This window comes from Elephantulus edwardii, unplaced genomic scaffold, assembly GCF_000299155.1.
Source record: "Elephantulus edwardii isolate Elephantulus edwardi_28Jun2011 unplaced genomic scaffold, EleEdw1.0 scaffold00047, whole genome shotgun sequence".
Taxonomy (NCBI): Eukaryota; Metazoa; Chordata; class Mammalia; order Macroscelidea; family Macroscelididae; genus Elephantulus; species Elephantulus edwardii.
Genome location: NW_006399797.1, coordinates 20,029,486 through 20,054,347, shown reverse-complemented (window position 1 = coordinate 20,054,347; position 24,862 = coordinate 20,029,486). Strand labels below are relative to the sequence as shown.

The window sequence follows — 24,862 nt, the reverse complement described above, 5'->3', positions numbered from 1 at the left end:
GTGTGTGTGTACCATCAAATCAGATCTGACTGGTACAGGAGGATATTGCCCCTCCTTCTCCAAGCAAAGCATCTGGTGGATTTGAACAGCATACCTCAGGGATTACAGTGCAGGAGAATATTCTTTTTAAGCTTTATGAGTTAATGTCATTTGTTCTGCTGGGTTTTTAACTTGTTATCCATTATTCCTTCTTCTCCAGTATGTCTCATTTGTAATGGAGATGTATATTCAAGATATCAAAGGTTCACAGATGAAACATAATTTTATTCCATGATTGAATGCACCTAAAATCTCACCAGTATTTTAATTAGATGAATCATAAACAAGATCTTGGACTTGGAGCCGATTTAAAACATTTGGGATGAATGTGATGCATGTGACAAGGATACGCATTTTTGAAAGCCTAAATGTGGTTAAGGTTTCAATTGTTCACAGGGTAGCTTTGAGCCATAGTGCACTAAATTGGACCTACCAGCGCCGAAGAATAGTATACTAAGAATAGAACCACGGCCACAGAAAATAGGTGCTGTAAATCCTAATCTCTATGGCTTACAGTTATAATCTCACTTGAGAATTAACTGTTTTTGTTGTGTTAATAAAGCAGGAGAGGGCACAACCATGCTGTTCCTTGGAAGCAAGGATTTTGAGGCTCTGTGTCACATACTCTGGGCATGTTGCCAGGCGGAACCAGTCTCTGGAGAAGGGCATCATACTCTGAAGAGTGGAAGGATAGCGAAGGATAGAAAGACCCAGGATAACACAGCACTGGGGTTATGAGCGTAGGTGTGTCGGAGACAGTGGGACTGGCTCAGAGTATGACAGGGTTCAGAGGTTCTGTGCGTGGGGCTGCTATGAGATGCAGGCAACTCTACAGCATGTAACGATAACATGTAAGGTGCATTTTGAGTCCATCTCTTTGGAAATATGAGATATTAAACAAGTAGGAGAGTATTCCTTTATTTATCTTAAATATGTCTGCTCTGCAATAAAACTACCCTGGTTTCTTCCCAAGACATTTTAAAAAGAAGAAAAAAAATAGAATGTGGTTATACATCATGAAGATTAATAACATAAGTATAGGAGAAAGACTGGCTGGCTCAAATTTAATTTCTATCTCTGAGAGTTGGCTGATATCTGACAAGCTATAAAGTATTTACAAGGTTCCATTTCCTCTATTAAGCCCTTATAGGCTTAAGGGGATTATATAAGTAAAATGCAGAGCATCTAAAAACTTTTGTTGTTTTTGAGTATCATCAAGTCAAAACCAACCCACAGCTGACTCTCCAAAGGGTGTTCTAAGGCAGTTAATCACACAGGAGGAGACTGACCAACCTTCTCCCACAGAGCAGCTGGTGGATTTGATATGCGTGCCTTAGGGATTGCAGTGCAGATTCTAAGCACTAGGCCCCCACAGCTCTCTAATAACTCATTACTCAACAATTAATTGTATGCCATAAAAATAATAATCAAAAGACAAAGGGAATCAGAGAAATTTTAAGAGTACCACAGAAGAAAAAGAAAGAATATAATTCATCACATTAATAAAGCAAAGAACAAGAACCACAATACTATAAATTGAAGCAGAAAAAGTCTTTGACAAAATTCAACACCCTTTCTTAATTAAAACACTCAAGAAAATAGGAATCAAGAGGTATTTCCTCAACTGAATGAAAAGTATATATTCAAAGCTAAGAGCCAACATCATTCTTAACAGAGTGAGATTAAAGACATTCCGCTTGTGAACAATGACCAGGAAAGGATGCCCACTATACCATTCTTATGCATTACTGTATTAGAAGTACTGGCTAAGAATTAAAAAACGCAAGAGAAGGAAATAAGTTGCATCCAATCAGCAAAGAAACTGTCATTCTATGCAGGAAATATGACAGTGTACATAGAGAACACCAAAGAATCAACAAAAACCTGTTGACCTAGTAGACCAGTTTAGAAGAGTGACAGGCTTCAAAATCAACATATATATAAAAAAAAATCCGTTGGATTTCTTTACAGAAACAAAAAGCAGGGAAAAGGAAGGTAGAAAAGAATTATCATTTGTAACAGCCAATCACAAGATGAAAGACTTAGAAAGAAACCTAACTAGGGACACAAAAGACCTTTACAAGGAAATCTACAAAACTCTACTACAAGAAACAATAAAAGACCTAACTAAGTGAAAAATATTCCCTGTTCATGGATAGGAAGACCAAACATGGTAAAAATGACAATTCTACCAAAAGCAACTTACAAGTTCAACATATCCCAATACAGATACTAAATTCATTCTTCAAGTAAATAGAAAAGGCAATTTCTACTTTCATTTGGAAAGGAGAACCAGGGGGAATAAATCTTTTCTGACAAACAAAAAGGTTGCATCTCTCTCCTTGATCTCAAAACCTACTACACAGTTGTAGTAATCAAAACAGCATGGTGTAATAAAAGACATATAGATCAATGGAAAAGACTTCAAGAACCTAGAAATCAACCCATCTACCATTAGGAAAATTTGCTGTCAGGGACCTCTTCCAGAGTGCTACAGAGCAATGATGCCAGTCTAACGTGTGCCATGGTCTTGACAATTATTTGCTACAGATCAGAGAACTGGACAATGACTAAAGATAAAAGAGAAACTGATGCCTTTGATGTGTGGTGCTAAAGAAGAGTACTGAACATACCAAGAGAACAAACAGGCCTGTTCTGGAAGAGGTGAAATGAAGATGCTCCTTGGAGACAAGGATTTTGAGGCTCTATCTCAAATACTTTAGTCATGCTGCCAGGAGGGATCAGTCCTTTGAGAAGAACATCATGCTCAGAAAAGTAGAGGGACAGGAAGGAGAAAAAGACCCAGGATGAGATGGACTGACACAGTACTGGAGTAATGGCGGCAGATGTGTCAGAGGCAGTGAGACTGATTGAAGATAGAGCAGGGTTCAGAGCTACTGTGCATAGGGTCACTATGAGTTGGAGTCGACATGACAGCACATAACAACAGCAACCTATGGTCAACTGATATTTGGAAGAGAAACAAAATCCATTATATGGAGAAAGGACAGCCTCTTGAACAAATGGTGCTGGCAGAACTGGACACCAAGCTCTAGGGATCTAGTGGTAAGAAGCTGTGCTGTAATCCCAAAGGCATGTGGTTTGAATCTACCAGCTGCTTCATGGGAAAAGGCTAGGCAAGCGCCTCCTGTGCAATTAACTACCTCTGAAAACCCACTGAAGTATCAGCTATGGGTCAGCTATAGATGACACACAACTACAACCTCCAGAAAACAGAAACAGGAGCGACACCTTACACCACACACAAAAACCAACTCAAAGTGGTTAAGAGACTGTAAAGATCATGAGACAAAACGTTAACAAATTTAGAAGGCCTAGGCAAGGGCATAAATAAGCTTGCAAACATAGCCAAAAATGTGCAGCCAGGAGAGGATAAAATCAACAAAAGGAACCTTCTTAAAATCAAAGCCCGGCGTATCAAAAACTTCTTCCAATAGGTAGCAAAGGAAGCCCCACAGATTAGGGAAAAATTAGGGAATGGCATTTTAGATAAGGGTCTCATAACTAAAGTTTACAGACTATCATAGGGCCTCCACAAAAAAAAAAGAAAAGAAAAGAAGAGACTGATGAACCAATCACAAAAAGTCCAAAAGCCTTTTTATAAAGGAGGACATTCCAATGGTTAACAAAAATGAAGTTATGTTCCAAATCACTAGCAATCAGAGATGCAAATCCAAACAATGAGACATCATCTCAGCCTGGGAACAGTAGCCAACTTTAACAACACAGAAAACAATAAATGTTGGTAAGGATGCTAAGTGGAACACTTAACCATTGCTGGTTAAAATGATACAACTGTAAAACGATACAACCATTATGAAGACAGTTTGGCATTCCCTCAAAAAGCTGAACATAGAAATCCCATATAACTCAGCTATTCCATTGCTACATATATACCCCAAGGAAATTAGAGCTGAGACACAAACAGAGATATGTACCCCTATGTTCAAAGCAGCATTGTTCACAAAAGAAAATGGAAAAAGCAAAAGGGTCCATCAACAAAAGAATGCAGAACTGTAGTACATTCACACAATGCAATACTATGCAGGGCTATGGAACAATGATTTCCTAAAATACCATATACCACAGAAGAATCTAGACAGCATTATGCTGAGTGAAATAATTTAGTCTCCTACAAACAAATACTGTATAAAGCCACGACTGTAAAAATAGGATAAATGAGTAAGCTATGTCTAAATGTTCAAAAGGAGAAGGTGTCGTTGTTTTTAGGTGCCATCAAGCAGAGTACGACTCACAGCAACACTATGAACAAAAGATCTGAACCCTGTCCTATCCTTCATCTTGCTTGGATCCACAAATGACTTGTCAAAAGGAGAAGAGGAAAGGAAAAAGCACAATAAGGGGAAGTGAAAGAAAATCACTAGGATATCAAAGGTTAGTGGACAGACGGATGAAAGGACAGGAAAGATTCAATGGGGATCTGGAAAGACAAGCTGGTAATAAGCACAGATCAACAGAAATTAATTATATAAAATAGAATGTAGATGAATGATTGTATAAAAAAAGTGCATGAATAAAAATACAATGTAACATGCAAGCAAGATTCTTCTTAAGATTATCCAAAAACAACTGGAACAGCACATCAGTAGAGAATTGCCAGAAGTCCAGGCTGGGTTTAGAAGGGGTCATGGTACTAGGGATATTGTAGCTGATGTTAGATGGATCTTAGCTGAAAGCAGGGAATAGCAGAGGAATGTCTATCTGTGTTTCATTGACTATGCAAAGGCATTTGACTGTGTAGATCATAACAAACTGTGGCTGACTCTGAGAAGAATGGGAATCCCAGAACACTTGATCGTTCTAATCGAAACCTATACTTGGACCAGGAGGCAGTCGTCAGAACAGAGCAAGGGAACACTGCATGGTTCAAAATTGGAAAGGGCATATGCCAGGGATGCATCCTATTTCCATGCCTTTTCAACCTGTATGTAGAACAGATTATCTGGGAGGCTGGGCTCTATGAGGAGAAATGTGGGGTCAAGATTGGTGGACAATCTATCAACAATATGTGTTATGCAGATGACACAACCCTGCTGAAACTGAAGAGGACCTGAAGCACCTGCTGCAGAGGGTCAAGGACTGCAGCCTCCAATATGGATTGAGGCTCAATGTCAAGAAGACAAAGATTCTCACCACTGGGCCAACTGGCAGCATCAGGATGGATGGTGAAGAGATTGAGATTGTTCACAGCTTCCGTCTGCTTGGCTCCACAGTCAACACTCTTGGCACCAGTAGCCAGGAAATTAAAAGACGCATTGCCATGGGTAAGTCTGCTGTTAGGGATCTCTCCAAAGTATTGAAGAGCAATGTTGTATCTCTGGAGACTAAGGTGCATCTGATACAAGCCATGGTCTTTGCAATCACTTGCTATGCATCAGAGAGTTGGACAACAACCAAGGAGGATAGAAGGAGAATTGATGCCTTTGAGCTGTGGTGCTGGAGAAGAGTATTGAGAGTACCATGGACTGCTAGGAAAACAAACAGATTCATCCTGGAAAGGGTTAAATCGGGTGGCTCCCTGGAGGCAAGGATTCTGAGGCTTCGTCTAACATACTTTGGACATGTTTGTAAGGAGAGACCAGTCCTTGGAGAAGGACATCATGCTTGGGAGGGTGGCGGGACAGTGCAGGAGGGGAAGGCCATCTATGAGGTGGACTGATATAGTGACTGGGATAATTGGGACGGGAGTGTCAGAGACAGTGTGATTGGCACCGGACAGAGCAGAGTTTAGGGCTGTTGTACACAGGGTTGCTAGTCGCAAACGACTCGACGGCACATAACAACAACAACATACAAATTATTGTATGCAATAAAAACATTATTAAAACACAAAAAGAATTCTAGAGTCTATTTCTCCCATTAAGATTATTCCCATTAAAAAAAGGATAGTCCTATAACCTAGCATTATGATCTAATTATATTCTTAGAGCAATATCTGTCCTAGGTTCAAAACTGAATAGTCAAATGTTTAGAATAAGACAGCAATTTAATGAACAGTTACAGGTGTTCCTATAACGCTCTTTTTTCCTAAGCAAAATCTTAAGGTAAAAACAGAAAGTCCAAGTACATTGAAATAAGGCTGGAGGACTTGAAGCTTCACATTTTGTCTTTGTCTCTTGTTCACTCTGGCATCCCCTGAAGCACAGAGTTTGAATTTCCTGAAAAGTAACATTCAAACCTTAAACTAATCTAAAACATTAAATGCCACTCTTTCTCCTGTCTTAACATAATTTTAAAGTGAGAATTATTTATTATTTCTTTAGGAAAATATTAAGCAAACAAATAAGATAGACAGGGGAGAGAGAAAGAGGGAGAGAGGGAGAGGAAGCAAGAGAAGACAGTTACTTTTTAAAAATAGTGATACTTACCAACTATACATAAACAGATTTCATTTCCCAACATTTTCCGTAATTCTCTGACCCAATTTTTTACCTGTATGTACACAAGAAAAAAATATTAAAGCAATTTCCACTGCATAAATCACCATTATAACATGCCAACAACCAATATTGTAAAAAAAATTCTTTGCATTTTCTCTAGTATTTGTATACTTCGTTATTATAAGAAATAATCCACCACAGAATCATTTATTTAGAGTTTACAGTAAAAACTGTACACAGTGAACAATCTCTAATTCAGTTTTCCTAAATCTTTCATAGATAAAAGTTATTCAGAAGAGTGAAATCCTATCAAGTGCAACCTTTGTAAACACTCAGGAACACACAGCTTTCTGAATACAAAAGCAATTCTTCCAAATCATAATTTATTCCCATATAGTAGCTGTAAGAACTCATTATAATCTTCTTAGACTAAAATAAAACTGTATATATGCATTTTTTTAAAAAAGGCAAAATATAGGCCTAGTTAATTTTATTGTATCACAGATTTTTCACAATTTGAAGGTTTCTGGAAAGGGGTTTGTTAAACAGTAATAAGTAACCTTCTTAAAAACAAACCAAACATCTTTCTCTTCAGCCTTTCCATGTATAAAGTGAGAAAGGGAATACAAATAAAACTAAACAAGAGCTCCAAGATAATTTTTTAAGAATCATTAGCTCAGGAGCTCTGGTGGCCTAGTGGCAAGAAGGTGTACTGCAATCCCAAAGAGGTACACGGTTCAAATCCACCAGATGCTCTGCCAGGAAGGAGGGACAATTTCCTCCTGTACCTGTCAGATCTGATTTGACAGTATATGCACAAAAAATAATAATAAAAAAAAAGAATCATTAGCTCGTCAAGCTACTTTAATGCTTAATTTTTCTACTTCCTGTGTTAGTTTTCCCACTTATCAATAATAATCAAGAATATTGCTCTATCCTTTTTAACAGGAAAAACAAAAAACAAACTGGAAAGGCAAGCAATTTCAGCAAGAATGGACCTGTAACTTAAGGACAGAAAAGTGTTGGCCATAGAACTTACGATCCTAATTATACATTTTTGACTCACTTATTCAAATGAAGTTTTAGGAGAAAAGGTCAAATAAGTAGCCAATATTGAATGCAAGGAAAATTCAGAGGCAACTGGCAAATCATTTTTGGTCTCAAAAAACTTTATGGGGGAGGGGGTGGAAAGAAAAATGTTTAACAATAAGGATGGAAATCCAAGTTTTCTGTAAACTTTCGTTAAAATCTCAATAAGGAATAAAAATAAAATAAAACACAAAAAACCACACAAACTTTACAAAATCTGTATTTGTAACATATACTAAAGATAAAAAAATCAAAGGAACTTTCAAACAAATAATACTTATATCTGTACTTTTAAAATCTCTATTAGTATTTTAGGACATTTAAGGAAGAAAGAAAAAAAGCTTAAGCTTGATTATTCAGTTCTTCTCCTCTTCACCATTCTAAGATGCCAGATACCCAGTGGGCATATCAAGCAATGCTTGATTTTTCTTTAACAAGGGGAGAAAAAAAGCCCTTATATTTTTCTGAAGCTTTATTCTAAACAGGATACTTTCCCTTTTCTAACTTATGAGAAGGTAAAAAATATTAATAAATTTAATGTGACTTTAAAAATACGCATGGTCATCACTTAGGTAAGGAGGACATATTAACCTTTAAAACCAAGATTAATCACATTACTAAACAAAGTCTGCTACTGTGGAAAAAAAACCCACAAAACACAACAATGTTCTTCTAATTAAATCATCTGTGCATAAGTAAACCATCTTGTCCATAGTAAATTTTTACCTTCTGAAAAGAATCTTCATCTGTTATATCATAAACTAAAATAGCTCCATTTGAATCTCTGTAGTAAATTGGACCCAATGCATGAAATCTCTCTTGGCCTGCTGTATCCTAAAAAAAGCAATACATACTTTTTAGACCAGAGGGGAAAAATTTATCTGGCATATTTCAACTTCAATAAATTTAATGGAACATAAAATCAAATAAACAAAATACCATTAAAAGAAACAAACGAGAAGGGGGGAAAAATGCCACCCACAACAACAAAACTTTTTAAAAGCAGCACCCAGAAAATCAAAAGAGGAATTATGCTGGGAAAGTCTGCTTTCCAGAGTACTCTGAAGAGTAACTAACGGTGTCAGTCTGGAGACTAAAGTGCACCATGGTCTTCGAAATTACTTGCTCTGCATCAGAAAGCTGGACAATGACCAGGGAAGATAGAAGAAGAATTGAAGCCTTTGAGCTGTGATGCTGAGAAGAGTACTGAATATAGCATGGACTGCTAAGAGAACAAACAGGTTAGTCCTGGAAAGGGTGAAAACAGACTACAGCTCGGAGGCAAGGATTCTGAAGCTTCGTCTGACATACTTTGTATACATGCAAGGATGGACCAGTCCCTGGAAAGAAACATCATGGTTGGGAGGTTGGAGGGATGGTGCAAGAGAGGAAGATCTATGAGATGGATTGACTGAGTGACTGGGGTAATAGGGATAGGTTTGTCAGAGACAACATGGTTGGCTGAGCGTAAAGCAGGGTTCAGAGCTGTTGTACATAGTCACTATGACTTGATGGCACATAACAACTATAGTCTATGTCTATTGACGTATTGTTATACAAATGTTATTCTCCCCTTCCAAACAGTCTATATCTATCTACTTGTTACACAAATGTCTCTCTCCCCTACCAATCTCTTCCGCAGCAACCCACCCACTCCACTGAAAAACCAGTTCAGAAGAACCAGCACTCGATCATAAGCCAGTTGCTCATGGCAGGGGTTTTGTCCTAAACTCTCCAAAGAGGGAGGTACAGAAGGAAAGACACAGGCTACTGGCCCACCCCATCTTCTCCCTGAAGCAGAAGCCCTCTGGCTTCACCTTTCAAAGATGGGAAGTTTAATGTCAGTATTCAAATACTAAATAATCTAAAATAGATAATCCTTAGCTAGGTTTTAGAGATGGAACAGAGAAGTTGTTTATAGTTTGTTTTTTTAACTCTCAACCCTCACTGAATTTTTTTTTACTAAGCACTAACTTAATAAGTACAATAAAAAATTAAAATTCTTATTAGAGTGCCAAAAATATGCAGAAACATCCAATCACAAAGAGCTGAGAAAAAAGTTAACTTACCCATATAGCAAGGTTTACTCTTTTTCCACCAATATTTAACTTCTTTGTTAAGAACGATGCCTAAGAAAAAAGAAAAATGCGTTTAACAATGTTTTATCTAAAATGCTTATTTTTACAGCTATACATGAATAAACCAACTATTTCATGTGAAACACAAGCTGTGAGAAATAATCAGTGAGTTTTTATTAATAACTGAACATTTTCATTGAAGACAGATCTTTTAGTCTTCAGAGAGTATGTGCAAACAACAAATGCTGGCGAGGTTGTGGAGAAACCGGAACCCTTATTCACTGTTGGTGGGAGTGTAAAATGATGCAACCACTCTGGAAGACAGTATGGCACTTTCTCAAAAAGTTGAAAATAGAAATACCATTTGACACAAGAAGATAAACAACCCAGTCGCAAATGGGCACAGGATATAAACAAACACTGCACCAAAGAAGACATTCAAATGGCAAACAAACACATGAAATGTTCAAAATCCCTAGCTCTAAGAGAGATGCAAATCAAAACAACTATGAGATATCATTTCACCCACGTAAGAATAGCAAAATTCAACAGAGCAGCAAACAACAAATGCTGGTGAGGTTGTGGAGAAACTGGGACTCTTATCCACTGCAGGTAGGAGTGTAAAATGGTGCAACCACTATGGAAGGCAGTATGGTGCTTTCTCAAAAAGTCAGAAATACCATTTGACCCAGTAATCAACTACTGGGAATATACCCTAAAGAAACCAGAACTGTCACCCAAGCAGATATATGTACACTCATGTTTATTGCTGTTCTCTCTGTTCACAATAGCAAAGAGATGGAAACAACCTAAATACCCATCAACAAACAAACGGTTAGAGATGCTCTGGTATATTCAAACAATGGATTACTATGCAGCACTGATAAACAAGGAACTCATGCAATATTATACAAAATGGGTGGCCTGGAGGACATTATGCTGAGCGTAATATCTAAGTCACAAAAGGACAAATATTGCATAGTGCCACTGCTGTAAAATGGGACTGACCCTGGGGTAGAGGGGAGACTGAGAAAGAGGGAATAAATAACATATACTGCATTGAAACAGATGAGGAGAGAATTGTTTAAAAGTGATATATGATTAGGTATTATTATCATGACAGGAGTCCAGAATGAAGGCTGCATAGTAGAGTGGACTTGGGGGGAGGGATTAGTAACAATGAAAGAATTTTTCTTTTACTTTTCAAAGAGAAGAGTAAATTGAGGGTGAGGGGTGGGCAGGGAGAAAAATGCAACAATAAATGAATGGCAATCCAAAGTCTCTGTAAATGTTCATTAAAATTAATAATTAAAAAAGCCCAAAAGGGCAAATACTGCATGTCACTGTGATAAAACAGGACTGACATGAGGGTTGGAGGAAACTTAACAAAAGAGGGGATAAATAATGTACACTGCATTGAAACAGATGAGGGAAAGAACTGCTTAAAAGGAATGTATGATCAGGTATTATTGCATGACAACAGTCCAAAATAAGAGCTGCATAGTAAAGTGGACTGAGGGGGGAGAGATTGTACAAATATGAAAAAAATTAATTTTTTTCAGAGAAAAGCTAACTAGGGGGGCAGGGAAGAAAATGTGCAACAATAAATTAATGGAAATCCAAGTTCTCTACAAACTTTCATTAAAATCTCAATTTAAAAAAATTTTTAAAAAGAGTTGTATTACTTTATCAACTGAAGTCACAAAAATTTAAAGAAAAGGATAATTATGTACTTTTAAAGTTTGGGATTTTTTAAATTTTATATTGATTTACATATAAAATTCATATACATTGTGTTTCATTTCTATACATTATGTTTCACACATTACTCTATTCACATTATGTTTCATATGACCATTCCCATACACTGTGTTTTATAAAATTATCACTGATCCATGCCCACCATTATTAACCCCCCTTTTCAGGTCTCCACTGTATCTTTCCTAATTTCTTCACACCCTCTCTCTGCCCATCAAACTCTGAGACCTCATGACTTCTCCTTCTCCTCACCTTCAGCCACTCTCATGCCTTTCAAAGTCCCTTTGGACTTTTATACACATCTTATTAGCAATCTTTCTACTATTACAATAATGGCTTTATACAGTATTTATCCTTATGAGACTGAGTTCACTCAACATAATGCTCTCCAGTCTCTCCATGTTATATAGTATTTTTAGCAATCATTGTTTCTGAGTGCTGCACAGTATTCCATTGTGAATGCACAATTTCTCAATCCATTTGTTTGTTGTTAAACATTTGAGTTGCTTCTTTCTTTCTTGCTGTAGTGAATTATGCTACTATGAATACTGATGTACAATCTCCGTTTGTGTCTCTATTCTATTTTACTTTAAAGTTTTAGGGCATTTTTTGTTTTTGTTTTTTTTTTACCATATGTGTACAGAACAAACTGTTTCTTAGAACACAAATTGATCCACCTTTCCTATTGATTATTAAAAAAACAAGTGTAATTTCTAAAATATACAGTATTTGTCAGCACTAATATTCACTCTGGCAACATCCAACACCATATGCATCTGTAGTACCATAAAGATTCCCACCCCCCAAAAAGGAAGGTTCTTTTATTACTTCTCCTTAACAGTTTTTTTTTCTATAATTATATTTTATTAATTTTCATAAACATTTACAGAGATTTTGGGCTTCCACTCATTCATTGTTGCACTATTCTCTCTACCCTCCTCCCAGTTTGTTCTTGTCCAAATGCCACAGTGCTTGTCAAAGCCAGTTCTGATTAATCTTCTTTGTCAGTGTATCCTTTGCCATTCCCTATCACTCCTCCCTGAGAGAGACTTCACCCTGAGTCATAAGGAAAAGGGAACGGCGTATTCTCTTAGCTACTTCCTGCTGAAAAGGGACGCTGTGGGTTTCAGGGTGAAGATCTTCTCTCACTACTCTAAAGGGCCCCTTTGGCAGTAGGAAACACATAGACTATTATGGAGATTGATTTTGGAATTCAGATGCACTCTTATTGATTGTGCTTGGCTGTACATGTACATATCCTTCAAGATCATGGGGGTGTTGCAACCTAGAAGACACAAATTTGACTAACAAGTTATAAGTACATGAGTCCAAAAATTATGGAAAAGTAAAAGAAAAGATTCTTTCATTCCTTAACAGTTTTAAACAGCTCAAACTCCCACAGTAAATGAGTAGCAGGGCTTCAGGGTATCCCAACCGCCTGTGTCTCCTCCTGTCTTCATTCACACACTTAGCAGCTATGTGGTCTTTCACTTCCTAACAGAGCTGCACCTGCAGCCTACTCCACTCTTGCCACAGGTGCTTGCTGCAACAAATGGCCCTGAGTGCTCTGAGGCTCTCAGCTATGGCAGCAGCAAAGGCAGCAACTGGGGACTCCACATGATCAGAAAGCACTCCATATGATCAACAGGGCAGCAGCTCCCAGAACCACCAACACCAACCTCATTCCTAACACCCAAACACTTGGTCCCTGCGATTACCTCTCCACATTCTCCCTGTGAGCCTTACCCACTGGGAACTTCTGGTCTCACCATCCAGCCTTAGCACACATACTCCTCAGAGGGCCAATCTCCTATATCCAATGGATACAGCTTGGGAACTTTGGTTGGTGCTTAGAAAGTTTTAATAGAGATTTAACTACAGATTGTTCAAGGATTACCTGTATGTAACATGGTATTTGCACAATGCCTAAATGTATACCTGTGGTTTATTTAAATGTGCGAAAAATAATAGTCTTCAAAACATTTATATGCAAAACATTTAATACAATTTCTTTTTTTAATTTATTTTTATTATTTTTTGTGTGTGTACCATCAAATCCAATCTGACTGGTACAGGAGAAGATTGCCACTTCTTCTCCAGCAGAGCATCTGGTGGATTAATTCAATTTCTTTAAAATACGTGTGTGTGTGTGTGTGTGTGTGTGTGTGTGTGTGTGTATATATATATATAAAAGGTATTGTTATGAAGTCAATTTGAGACACAGCTGATCCTCCAGAGAATTTTTCATAATCAACACCCACCGTAGCAGCAGTCAAGAAATCAAAAGATCCCATCAACAAATGAATGGATAGGAAAACAATGGTATATTCACATAGCACTGAAAAATAAGGCAATCACAACATGGGTGACTCTGGAGGACATTATGTTGACTGAAATAATCTCAATCACAGAAGGCCAAATACTGTATAACGTCACTGTTATAAAGCAGTGCTGACATAGTAGATGGGATAAAACTAAGAGGGGATAAATAATGAACACGGCATTGGAACAGATGAAGGAAAGAACTGTTTAAAAGGAATAAACGACAGATATTATTTGTATGAGCACAACCCAGAATAAGTGCACAGCAAAGTGAACTGGGGAAGGGTGGGAAATTATGAATTTTTTTTAAGCGAGGGGGGGAAGAAAATGTGCAACAATGAATGAATGAAAATCTAACTTTTCTGTAAACTTTCATTAAAATCACAATTTGAAAAAAACCCCACCTCAAAAGATGTGCTGCATTGGGAAAATCTGCTGTCAAGGACTTCCCCAGAGTGCTAAATAGAAATGATGTCTAGAGACTAAGAGATGCGCCTAATCCAATCTATGGTCTTCTCAATTGCTTGCTATGTGTCTGAGAGCTGGATAATGAATAAGGTTGACAGAAGAATCAATGCCTTTGAGTTGTGATGCTACAGAAGAGTACTGAACAAACCATGGACTGGCAAGAGAACAAACATACTATCTGCCTACCCCTCCTTTCCTGCTAATGTTGTTAGGTATTGTTGATTCACAATGACCCACTGTGACAGAGCAAAACGGCCCTATAATTTTCTAGGCTGTAATCCAAATAGGAGGAGTTCACAAGGTTTTTTCTCTTAAAGAACTGCTGGGCAGGTCAGAACCATCAACCTAAGTGCTTAATGACTGCATAAAGGGCTCCTTTCCCCCCCTAATAGATAACAGGCAAACAACATGACTCCAGACATTCTATGAACTTTGATAAATGTCAATGGTTGTAGAGGGGCTTCAGGCCTTTTGTTCACAGGGTCGCTATGAGTCCTGTTCGACTCGAAGGCCATCAACAACAACAAACCTGAAGAAATATATTTCTGAAATTTGTTCACCATTCTGTTTTGTCTTTTTCTTGTTGTGTACCATCAAATCGGATCCAATTGGTACAGGAGACTGTCCTTCCTTCTCCAGTAGAGCATCTAGTGGATTCGAACCGTGCTCCTTCGGAACTAAAGCACAGCTTCTTGCCTCTAGGCCACCAGAGCACCCTTCATTGTTCTGAAGTAAACAGACTGACTGGATTCTGAAAACATTAACTTTTCTTTCTCTTCTCTCATTTCCTTTTCATGCTCTTAATTCAGGCTCTTTCTCTTTCTGATTTTGAAATGAGCTTTTTGGTCAAATCCTGCTCTTTTCCTTCCAGTTCAACCTTTACTACCTTCCCAACAAAATTAAAATTTTATCTTTTTCCACTGCCGTCTTGATGTTACGTAAAATCTTTCTAGTCAATATTCAAGTACAAAGTCAAGGCACTTGACTATTGATTTCCTGACTGCAGAACTTTGATAAATGTCAATAGTTGTAGAGGGGCTTCAGGCCTTTTGTTCATAGGGTCACTATGAGTCATGCTCAACTCGAAGACAATCATTAACAGTATCAAGGGTGAAGCTCTGGTGGGCTAGTGGCAAGAAGCTGCACTGCAATCCCAAAGGCAAGTGGGTATAAGCCATCAGCTGCTCTGCAGGAGAAGGATGGGCATTCTCTTCCTGTGTGTTTTAATGCCTCTGAAAACCCGTCAAGAGGGTCAGCTATGGGTTGGTTCCAACTCTATGGTACATAACAGCAGCTGTACCAAGGGTTTTGATTGTGGATCCAAGCAAGTAAAATTGTTAACAATCTCAACCTTTTCTCATATCATGTTGCTGCCTACTGGGCCAATGTTGAGGATATTTGTTTTCTTGAGGTTGAGATGCAATCTATACTGAAGGCTGCAATCCTTCATCTCTGTAGCAAATATTTCAAATCCTCAGTTTTTGCAAACAAGATTGTGTCATCTGTACAATGCAGACTGCTGATGAGTCTTCCTTCAATCATGATGCCAGTCGTCTTCATCAAGTCCAGTATCTCTCAAATGATCTGTTCAGCATACAGATCCAAACAATATGGGGGGGGGGAGAGAAAATACATTCCTCTCACACTCCTTTCTTGATTTTGAACCATGCAGTGCTACCTTGCTCTGTTCAGAAAATGATTTCTTGGTCGAGGTACAGGTTTCATATGAACACAATCAATGGGATTCCCATTTCTTCTCAACATTAGTCACAATTTATTGTGATCCACACAATCAAATATGACTTTGCATAGTCAATAAAACACAAAAATCCTTCTGATCCTCTCTGCTTTCAGCCAAGATCCACTTGACATCAGAAATAATATCCTTAGTGCCATGGCCTTTTCTAAACCCAACTTGTATTTCTGGCAGTTCTCTATCAATATTGTGGTACAGTAGTTGTTTTTGGATAATCCTTAACAAGATTTTGCTTGCATGTGATACTAGTGATATTGTCTGATAACTTGTTCAATAATAAACTACATAGAAAATTGTAAATAAACACCCAAAAAAACTTAGCAAATATCAACAATGCATAAAAATTAAAAATGTGAATCCTACCAAGCATTTAATATTGAATAGACCAACTCAGATGTCTCTCTTCTTTTAGACATACTTGAAACTGCCCTGATCTTCCCCCTAAAATGAACTTTCCATTCTAGCTTTAGTACTTTGATCCCATTCTCTAAATTACCAAGGGTTTTAAAATATTAGAAAAGAAATACTGAGACTTCTCTTCCCTTGCCTTTTCTTATCTCCATAATTTCTTCTGGGGTCCTACTACCATCAGTTTCATATAATATCATAATATAAAATCCTCTGGATTCCTTCACCCTCTACTATGCCCAACAAGCCAGACTATCTTCACAAAGCGTCCCTAATTAAAAAAAAGAAAGAAAATAAATAATCATAACTCAAGAGACACGGTCCCTTCTAACTTTTCATTTTTAAACTATAATTTAACTATTGTCTTTGAACTATTTATTATGTCTGGAGTTATTATAATCAACTTTTTATCATTAATCTTATGGTGATTTCTCAATAAAGGTAAGCGTATTGGAACTGGTAAACCTTCCTTATTTCCTTGACACAATCCTCTCTAAAACTTATTATCCTTCCATGAGTTTATGTGATAGCATTAAAACTCTACTAAAATTTATAGAAAACAATTTTGTGCAAAGAGTATGCAACTCAATGTTGTTGTTGTTATGTGCCGTCGAGTTGCTTTCGACTCATAGCGACCCTGTGTACAACAGCCCTAAACTCTGCCCTATCCTGTGCCAATCGCACGATCTCCAATACACCCATCCCAATTACCCCAGTCACTGAATCAATCTACCTCATAGAGGGCATTTCCCTCCTGCGCTGTCCCTCCACCCTACCAAGCATGACGTCCCTCTCCAAGGACCGGTCCCTCCTTACAACATGTCCAAAGTATGTTAGATGGAGCCTCAGAATCCTTGCCTCCAAGGAGCAGCCCGGTTTGACCCTTTCCAGGATGAATCTGTTTTCTTGGCAGTCCATGGTACGTTCAATACTCTTCTCCAGCATCATAGCTCAAAGGCATCAATTCTCCTTCTGTCCTCCTTAGTCATTGTCCAACTCTCTGATGTATAACAAGTGATTGCAAAGACCATGGCCTGTATCAGACACACCTTAGTCTCCAGAGAGACACCATTGCTCTTCAGTACTTTGGAGAGGTCCCTAACAGCAGATTTTCCCATGGCAATACAACTTTTAATTTCCTGGCTACTAGTGCCGAGTGTTGACTGTGGAGCCAAGCAAACTAAAGCTATGAACAATATCAATCTCCTCACCATCCATCCTGATGCTGCCTACTGGCCCAGTGGTGAGAATCTTTGTCTTCTTGACATTGAGGCTCAATCCATATTGGAGGCTGCAGTCCTTGACCCTCTGCAGCAGGTGCTTCAGGTCCTCCTCAGTTTCCACAATTCAATGTAGATTACAGAAAAAAATTAAAAATAACCTACGTGTACAATGAACACTTATTGTGTTTTCAATCACTTTCCATGCACCTGAGAGCTGGAAAATAAATAATGACAGAGGAAATGATGAGACTGAATTGTGGTATTGGAGAAGAGTATAGAACATCTCATGGACTGCCAAAAGAAAAACAAATATGTCTTGTAAATAGTGCAGCCAGACTGCTCATTGGAGGCAAAGATGATGACGTTTCATCTCACATACTTTGGGAACATTGCTAGAAGAGGCTATTCTTTGGAGAGGGACATCATGCTTGGGAAGGTAGAGAGACAGTGAAAGAGAGGAAGACCCTCAACCAGACAGATTGACACAATGATTGCAGCAACAGGCTAGAGTGTGTCAGAGATTGTGAGGATAGGACAAGGTTCAGATCTGTTGTTCAAAGGGTTGCTGTGATTTATACACTTGAGGACAACTAACAACCACAACATCACTCCTGGTGGCAATAGTCAAGAAATCAACTTGTGCTGGATTGGAGAAAACTGCAATCAAGAGCCTTTTTAAAAGTACTAAAGAGTAGGGGAGCTCTGGTGGCCTAGTGGTAAGGAGCTGCAACTACAATCCCAGAGGCGCATGGTTCGAATCCACCAGATGCTCTGCCGGGGAAGGAGGGACAATCTCCTCCTGTACCAGTCAGATCTGATTTGATGGTACACTCACACAAAAATAATACAATAAAAATTTTAAAAAAAAGTACTAAAGAGTAAGAATGTTAGTTTAAAGTTTAAAAATTAATGTGCATCTGATCCATGTCATGGTATTTTCAATTGCTTCCTATGCATTTGAAAGCTAAACAATTAATAAGAAAGACAAAGAAAAATTGATGTCTTTGGATCCCTGATTGTTGTAAATTGGAATAAAACCACTGACAGTGAGGGAGTAATCCTTATAATACAAAGAGTATACTGCCTTATACAGCACTCTAAGTTATCCTTCTATGAGTATAAGGCTTTTTTTTTATTCAACTGGATTTCACATAGAAGCCAAACCTAAAGGAAACCATGTTCAAGTCAAAGAGCTGAACAGATGATTTGAAAAGGCAGCTCAGGAGGATAAAGCAAAGTATTATAATGGAAAGTTCAGAGAGCTGGAACTGGAGAATAAAAAGGGAAGAACTCACTCTGCATTTCTCAAGTTGAAAGAACTGAAAAACAAATTGAAGCCTTATGTCACAGTACTGAAAGATGCGATGGGCAAAATATATTGAATGACCCAGAAAGCATCAAAAGAAGATGGAGGGAATACACAGAGTCACTATACCAGAAAGAATTGATTGACACTGAAAATTTCAGGGAGTACCACATGAACAGGAGCCAAAGCAAGGAGGAAGTAGAAGCTGCACTGAAGGCATTGGCAAAAAATAAGTCCCCACAAATGGATGGGATACCAACTGACTTGTCTGAATTAACAGACGCAACCTTGGATGCACTCACCAGTCTATGCCAGGAAATTTGGAGGACAGCTGTATGGCCAATGGATTGGAAAAGGTCTATTATATTTGTGCTGTCCCTCCACCCTCCCAAGCATGATGTCCCTCTCCAAGGACCCGTCCCTCCTGGAAACATGTCCAAAGTATGTCAGACAAAGCCCCAGAATCCTTGCCTCCAAGGAGTAGCTTGGTTTAATCCTCTCCGAGATGAATCTGTTTGTTTTCCTGGCAGTCCATGGTACATTCAGTACCCTTCTCCAGCACCACAGCTCAAAAGCATCCACTCTCCTTCTGTCCTCCCTAGTCACTGTCCAACTCTCTGATGCATAACAAGTGATTGCAAATCCCATGGCCTGTATCAGGTGCACCTTAGTCTCCAGAGAGACACTGTTGCTCCTGAGCTAACAAAAAACCAATGTTCTAAGAGTATTCTAATTTCATTCTCATAGTACTCTGTTATATAATTATCCAAATACTATAGATGTGAAAATATACAGGATAGTTAATTATCTTTCTCAAGATCACATAGTAAATAACGGAATGAGATTTAATGAGACTAAATCCATGCAGTCTGGTTCTAGACAGCACTCGTAACTACTATGCCATGGTATCTTCCAAATCAAGACATCAGTTATCTAATATTTCTTGCCCAGCAGAAGGCAGAGAGCCCTAATACCCTTGCCTATATAGCAAACATTCAAATATTTTGATTGGAGGTAATACCAACTATAATATGTGTCTAGGCAGATCAATAGATACATATTCAATTTACATAAGGCATAATTCTATACGTTTTCTTACACACTAAAATCATTTTAACTCAAATGTTTGAAACACTAGTAACACACATTATCAAAGGATCCCCATTAAATCTCTCCCTTCCTCTATAACAAAAATCTTAAGTTCAACACTATGGAAAGACTCCTCCTGCAATATAAATAACCTCACTTTGTTTACAACCTAAGGTTTTAATATTTTATCACTATTAGAGAGCAAACACCTTCTACTTGAAAAAAGAACTGAAAGATTTTACATAGTATCAAGAAAGCAGTAAACAGTCAAATGGTTAGCATTTAACTTTTTTACCTTAATAAAGAATAAAAGTAGTCCAGGTGACACAGTGATTAAATGCTAAGCTGCTAGCCAAAAGCTGGGCAGTCTAAACCCCCTAGCCACTCTTCAGCAGAAATTAAATGACTGGCTGATGGGAACAAATTTGGTTTGTTTTCCTGAGGCATACTTAATTTGGCCTGACTACTATTTATTGGGAACAATGGTGGCACAGTCCACAGAAAGATAATATTGCTAGCCAAAAGGCCTAACCTCTGGTGATTTGAAATCACCATAAACTCCTTGGGATAAAGATGAGCAATCTCCTCTCAGTCACTTTGTTGTTGTTATTATGTGCCCTTGAGCTGATCACAACTCATAGCAACCTTATGCATAATAACTCTGAACCCTGTCCTATCCTGAGCCAACTGCACTGTCTCTGACACACCTATCTACCTCAGGCCAAGTTACTGTGCCAATCCATCTCATCCAGGGTCGTCATCTCCTGTACTGTCCCTCCATACATCTGAGCATGATGTGCTTCTCCAAGGACTAATCCCTCCTGGCAATATGCCCAAAGTATGTCAAAGCCTCAAATCCTTGCCTCTAAGGAGCAACTTGGTTTCACCCTCTCAAGAACAGACCTGTTTGTTCTCTTGGTAGTCCATGGTATGTATGTTCAATACTCTCCTCCAGCACTGTAACTTAAAAACATCTATTCAGAAGAACTCAGTCAATTATCAGCCTAGGAAAACCCACAAGAGGATCTGCTGTCAGTTCTGACATAACAGCAACGACTTGATTTATCCATGATACTTAACTCTTGGGCAGTGGTTTACAGGTTGAGAGATTAGACAGGGATCATGGAATACTTTCAAATCTGATGCAAGTTAAGAACTTGTTCACTAAAAAAAAGAGAACTTGTTCACTTCAAAAATAGCTGCTCATATACATACTCATTCATTGCCATCCAATGAGAATAAACTCATCGCTGACTCTCCAGCTGGTTTCTGATGCTATAAATCAAACAGTAGGAGACTGTCCATCTTTCTGCCACTCAAAGGCTAGTGAATTTGAACTGTCTGGCCTTGGGGTTAACACATAATTTTCTAGGAAATATTCCACCAGAGCTCCATATATGCATATAATAAAAGTAATTTCTACACACTTTTAAAAGATTAAAAAAAATTCCTGGTAAAGAACTCCAGTCTAGAAAGAGTTAAAGGAAATGGCATTAAATGATTAACAATTCAAATATTTTAGGAACACAGGAAGGAAACCAAAAGATACATATTATGTTTAAGCACTGTGCAAGGGCATTTTCATTTAATCCTTACAACAATTCCATGAAGTATGTGATTAGTCCCATTTCACAACTGTGAACCTGAGACTTAGAAGAATATAGTTATTCGCTCAAGGACAGATACTCAGTGTAGTGGGTGAGAAACCCATTTCACTCCACAGGGCTTTTCCTATTGCTTCCTCTTCAGGAACATACACACATCCCCAAAATGAGATTCTAGTTGGACAGTAAGTATTTCTGGATGATAAGTGTTCCAAAAACATTCTCAGGAAAGACAAGGATCAAGTAACAAGGATCAAGGTAACAGTTCATGTTCCAACCTACAAATCCTGGTACAAATCCTGACACGCGGCTCCTCTACCTCTTCTAATCCCAGTGACTTCATCTTTCAAACTTTTGAGTTGTTGTTGTCATGTGTCATCAAGTTGCCTGTAACTCAGTGACAACAGCTCTGAAGTACAATAGCTATGAAGCCTGCCCTGTCCTGAGCCAGTCTCACTGACTCTTACACCTACTCCCATTACCCTATTTACTGTTGTCAATCCATCTCATCCAGGGTCTTCCTCTCCCTGTGTTGTTCCTCCACACTTACTAGCACTATGTCCTTTTCCAAGGAATAGTCCTTCCTGGCCACATGCCCAAAGTATGTGTGATGGAGCTTCAAATCCTAGCCTCAAGGAGAAACTTGGTTTCACCTTCTCCAATATAGACCTATTTATTTTCTCAGTGGTCCATGGTATATTCAAGATTCTTCTCCAGCACCACAAATTGAAGGCATCAATTCTTCTGTCATCATTAGTCACTCTCCAGCTCTCTGATCCATAGCAAGTAACTGCGAAGACCATGGGTTGGAACAGGTGCACCTTAGTCTCTAGACTGACATCATTGTTTCTCAGTACTCTGGAAAGTCTCCGACAGCAGATTTACCTAATGCAATTCGCCTTTTAATTTCCTGACTGCTGGTGCCAAAAGTGTTCACCGAGGAGCTGAGGAAGCTGTAACTGTTAACAACCTCAATCCTTCTCCATTCATCATAGTGCTGCCAATTGGCCCAGTGGTGAGAATCTTTGTCTTCTTAATCCATTTTTTAGTTCTTTGTTAGCAAAACATTTGCTGTGTTTACCAATTACAGGCAAAGCAAAATGTTTAAAACAACATTATACAAGGAATTTGTTGAAAATAATATAGTAAATGAATTGTAGGCAATTCAAGTATTTCCCTATCTTTATTTACTAAGTTCAACAGACTCATTAATAGGTAAGAGAGTATGTGACTACATGTATAATAGTTTTACTAGTTAAAATATTGTTCCTATAGTTAATAACATTGTTCTATGCTTAAAATTTAAAATATCAGGTGTTAAGAGATGCACAGTCACAAAGAAAGAACTTTTTTCCAAAGAAAAAAGCGAACTGGGGAAAGGGAGGACAAGGTGGAAAATGTACAACAATGAATGATTACATCTCCACTTCAAAAAAGCAAAAATCCTCACCAATAAGCCAATAGGCAACATCATGATCTATGGAGAAAAGACTGAAATTGTCAACAATGTCACCTTACTTAGATCCACAATAAACGTCCTAGGTACCAGCAATCAGGAGACATACAGCATTGGGAAAGTGCTATCACAGACCTCTCTAATGTCCTGAAGAGCAATGATGTCAGTCTAAAAACTAACATATTCCTGATGCAAGCCATGGTTTTTCCAATCACATGCTATCCATCTGAGAGCTGGACAATAAATAAGGATAGAATAATCGATGACTTTGAGTTGTGTTAGAAAAGAACAGTCAGTATTTCACGAACTGCCAAAAGGGCAAAGACGTATGGCTTGGACAAAGTGCAACTATAGAGTGCTCCTTGGAAGCAAGGGTGACAAAGCTTCATCTCACATACTCTGGACATATTGTCAGGAAAGGCTATTTTTAACAGAGACATCAGCCTTGGAAAGGTAAAGAGTCAGTGAAGGAGCGAAGAACCTCAGCGAGATGGACTGATGGAGTGACTGCAGCAATGGGCTCATGCTAGGGAGGATGAGAATGGCACAGGGTAACAGAGGGTTCAAACTTGTTCACAAAGTTGTTATGAGCTGTTTGTGATTCCAAGGCACCATCCTCCAAGTAACAGTACCAACAAAAAAATGAAAAGAATTTAATATCCTATTAAACTTTTAGCCTTCACTTAAAGCCCCTTGAAAGCAGAAAAATACTGTGCTCATTTTTGCTTAGACTGAGTTGTTGTCACTTGCTGTTGAGTCAGAACCAACCCACAGCTGACCCTCCAGTAAGTTTTCAGAGACTGTAAATCCCACAAGAGGAGACTGCCCATGCTTCTTAACACAGAATTGCCTCATCCCAAGTCTGAGTCTCTGTTAAATTTATTAAAGCTTCAAATTGAGAGGAAATCAATTTAGGGTACCGATAGGTGAGTCACAGACAGTATCCTTCATGCCAGGTAAAGGATATTTTCAGAGTTGACCTACAAGATTACTTCAAAGATGTATCTAACCTAAGAGGAGCGCTGGGAAAAGCCCAAAGCCCAAACCAACTGTCTTTTTGATGATTCCAAAACATGGCAACTTCCACTTCCACTGGGTTTCTGATGCTGTTAAGTTTTTAAGAGAAGACTGTCTTGCCTTCATCGAGCAGCTTGTGTATGTGAACTGCTGACCTTCAAATCAGCAGTCCATCCTGTTATACATTATGGGTTTATAGTGGCCGATCATGTTATATAGTATACTTCAAGGATTCTCTTACGAAAATAAGCAGTACTGTAACACCGTATCATGGCAAATATTTTAATGCTTTAAATGTAGTAGTTTCTCTGAGACAATACAGATTCTCAAATTAATTCATTTGAAATACATCCTATTTTGGGGGAGCTCTGGTGGCCTAGTGGCAAGAAGCTGCAACTACAATCGCAGGGATGCACGGTTCGAATCCACCAGATGCTCTGCCAGGGAAGGAGGGGCAATCTCCTCCTGTACCAGTCAGATCTGATTTGACGGTACACGCACACAAAAATTAAAAAAAAATACATCCTATTTTTAACATCTCATTATTTTACTGAGTTTCCATGAAACCAATTACACTAACATTATTATTAAAGAAACATACATGCTCCAGGTGCTCTACTAGAACTTAGTCATATGATAGTCCTCTAAATTAATTCATATAACAGTTTTAGATGAAGGAAGTCTAATAGATTAGAATCCAATTTACAACATTAAAATAAACTGTTGAGGGATTCAAGATGGTGGCAGAGGCAGAGACAGCGTGGTGAGCTGCGGGAGCAGCGAACCACTTAAAGCAGGGCCATTATGGCCTTCCACAGACTTCGGCT

The 24,862-nt window shown here is 38.4% G+C and overlaps 1 protein-coding gene across 1 annotated transcript in view; it reads right to left on the bottom strand.

Annotated features, from left to right (window-relative positions):
* Positions 1–24,862, bottom strand: part of LOC102850693 (ras-related protein Rab-21-like) — a 55,921-nt gene that overhangs the window by 21,837 nt on the left and 9,222 nt on the right. Inside the window, exons 2-4 of the mRNA XM_006886092.1 lie at positions 9,620–9,679; positions 8,277–8,384; positions 6,450–6,513 (exon numbers count right to left, since the gene is read on the bottom strand). Of these exons, the coding sequence (XP_006886154.1) occupies positions 6,450–6,513; positions 8,277–8,384; positions 9,620–9,679 (232 nt within the window). The remainder of the gene's footprint in view (positions 1–6,449; positions 6,514–8,276; positions 8,385–9,619; positions 9,680–24,862) is intronic.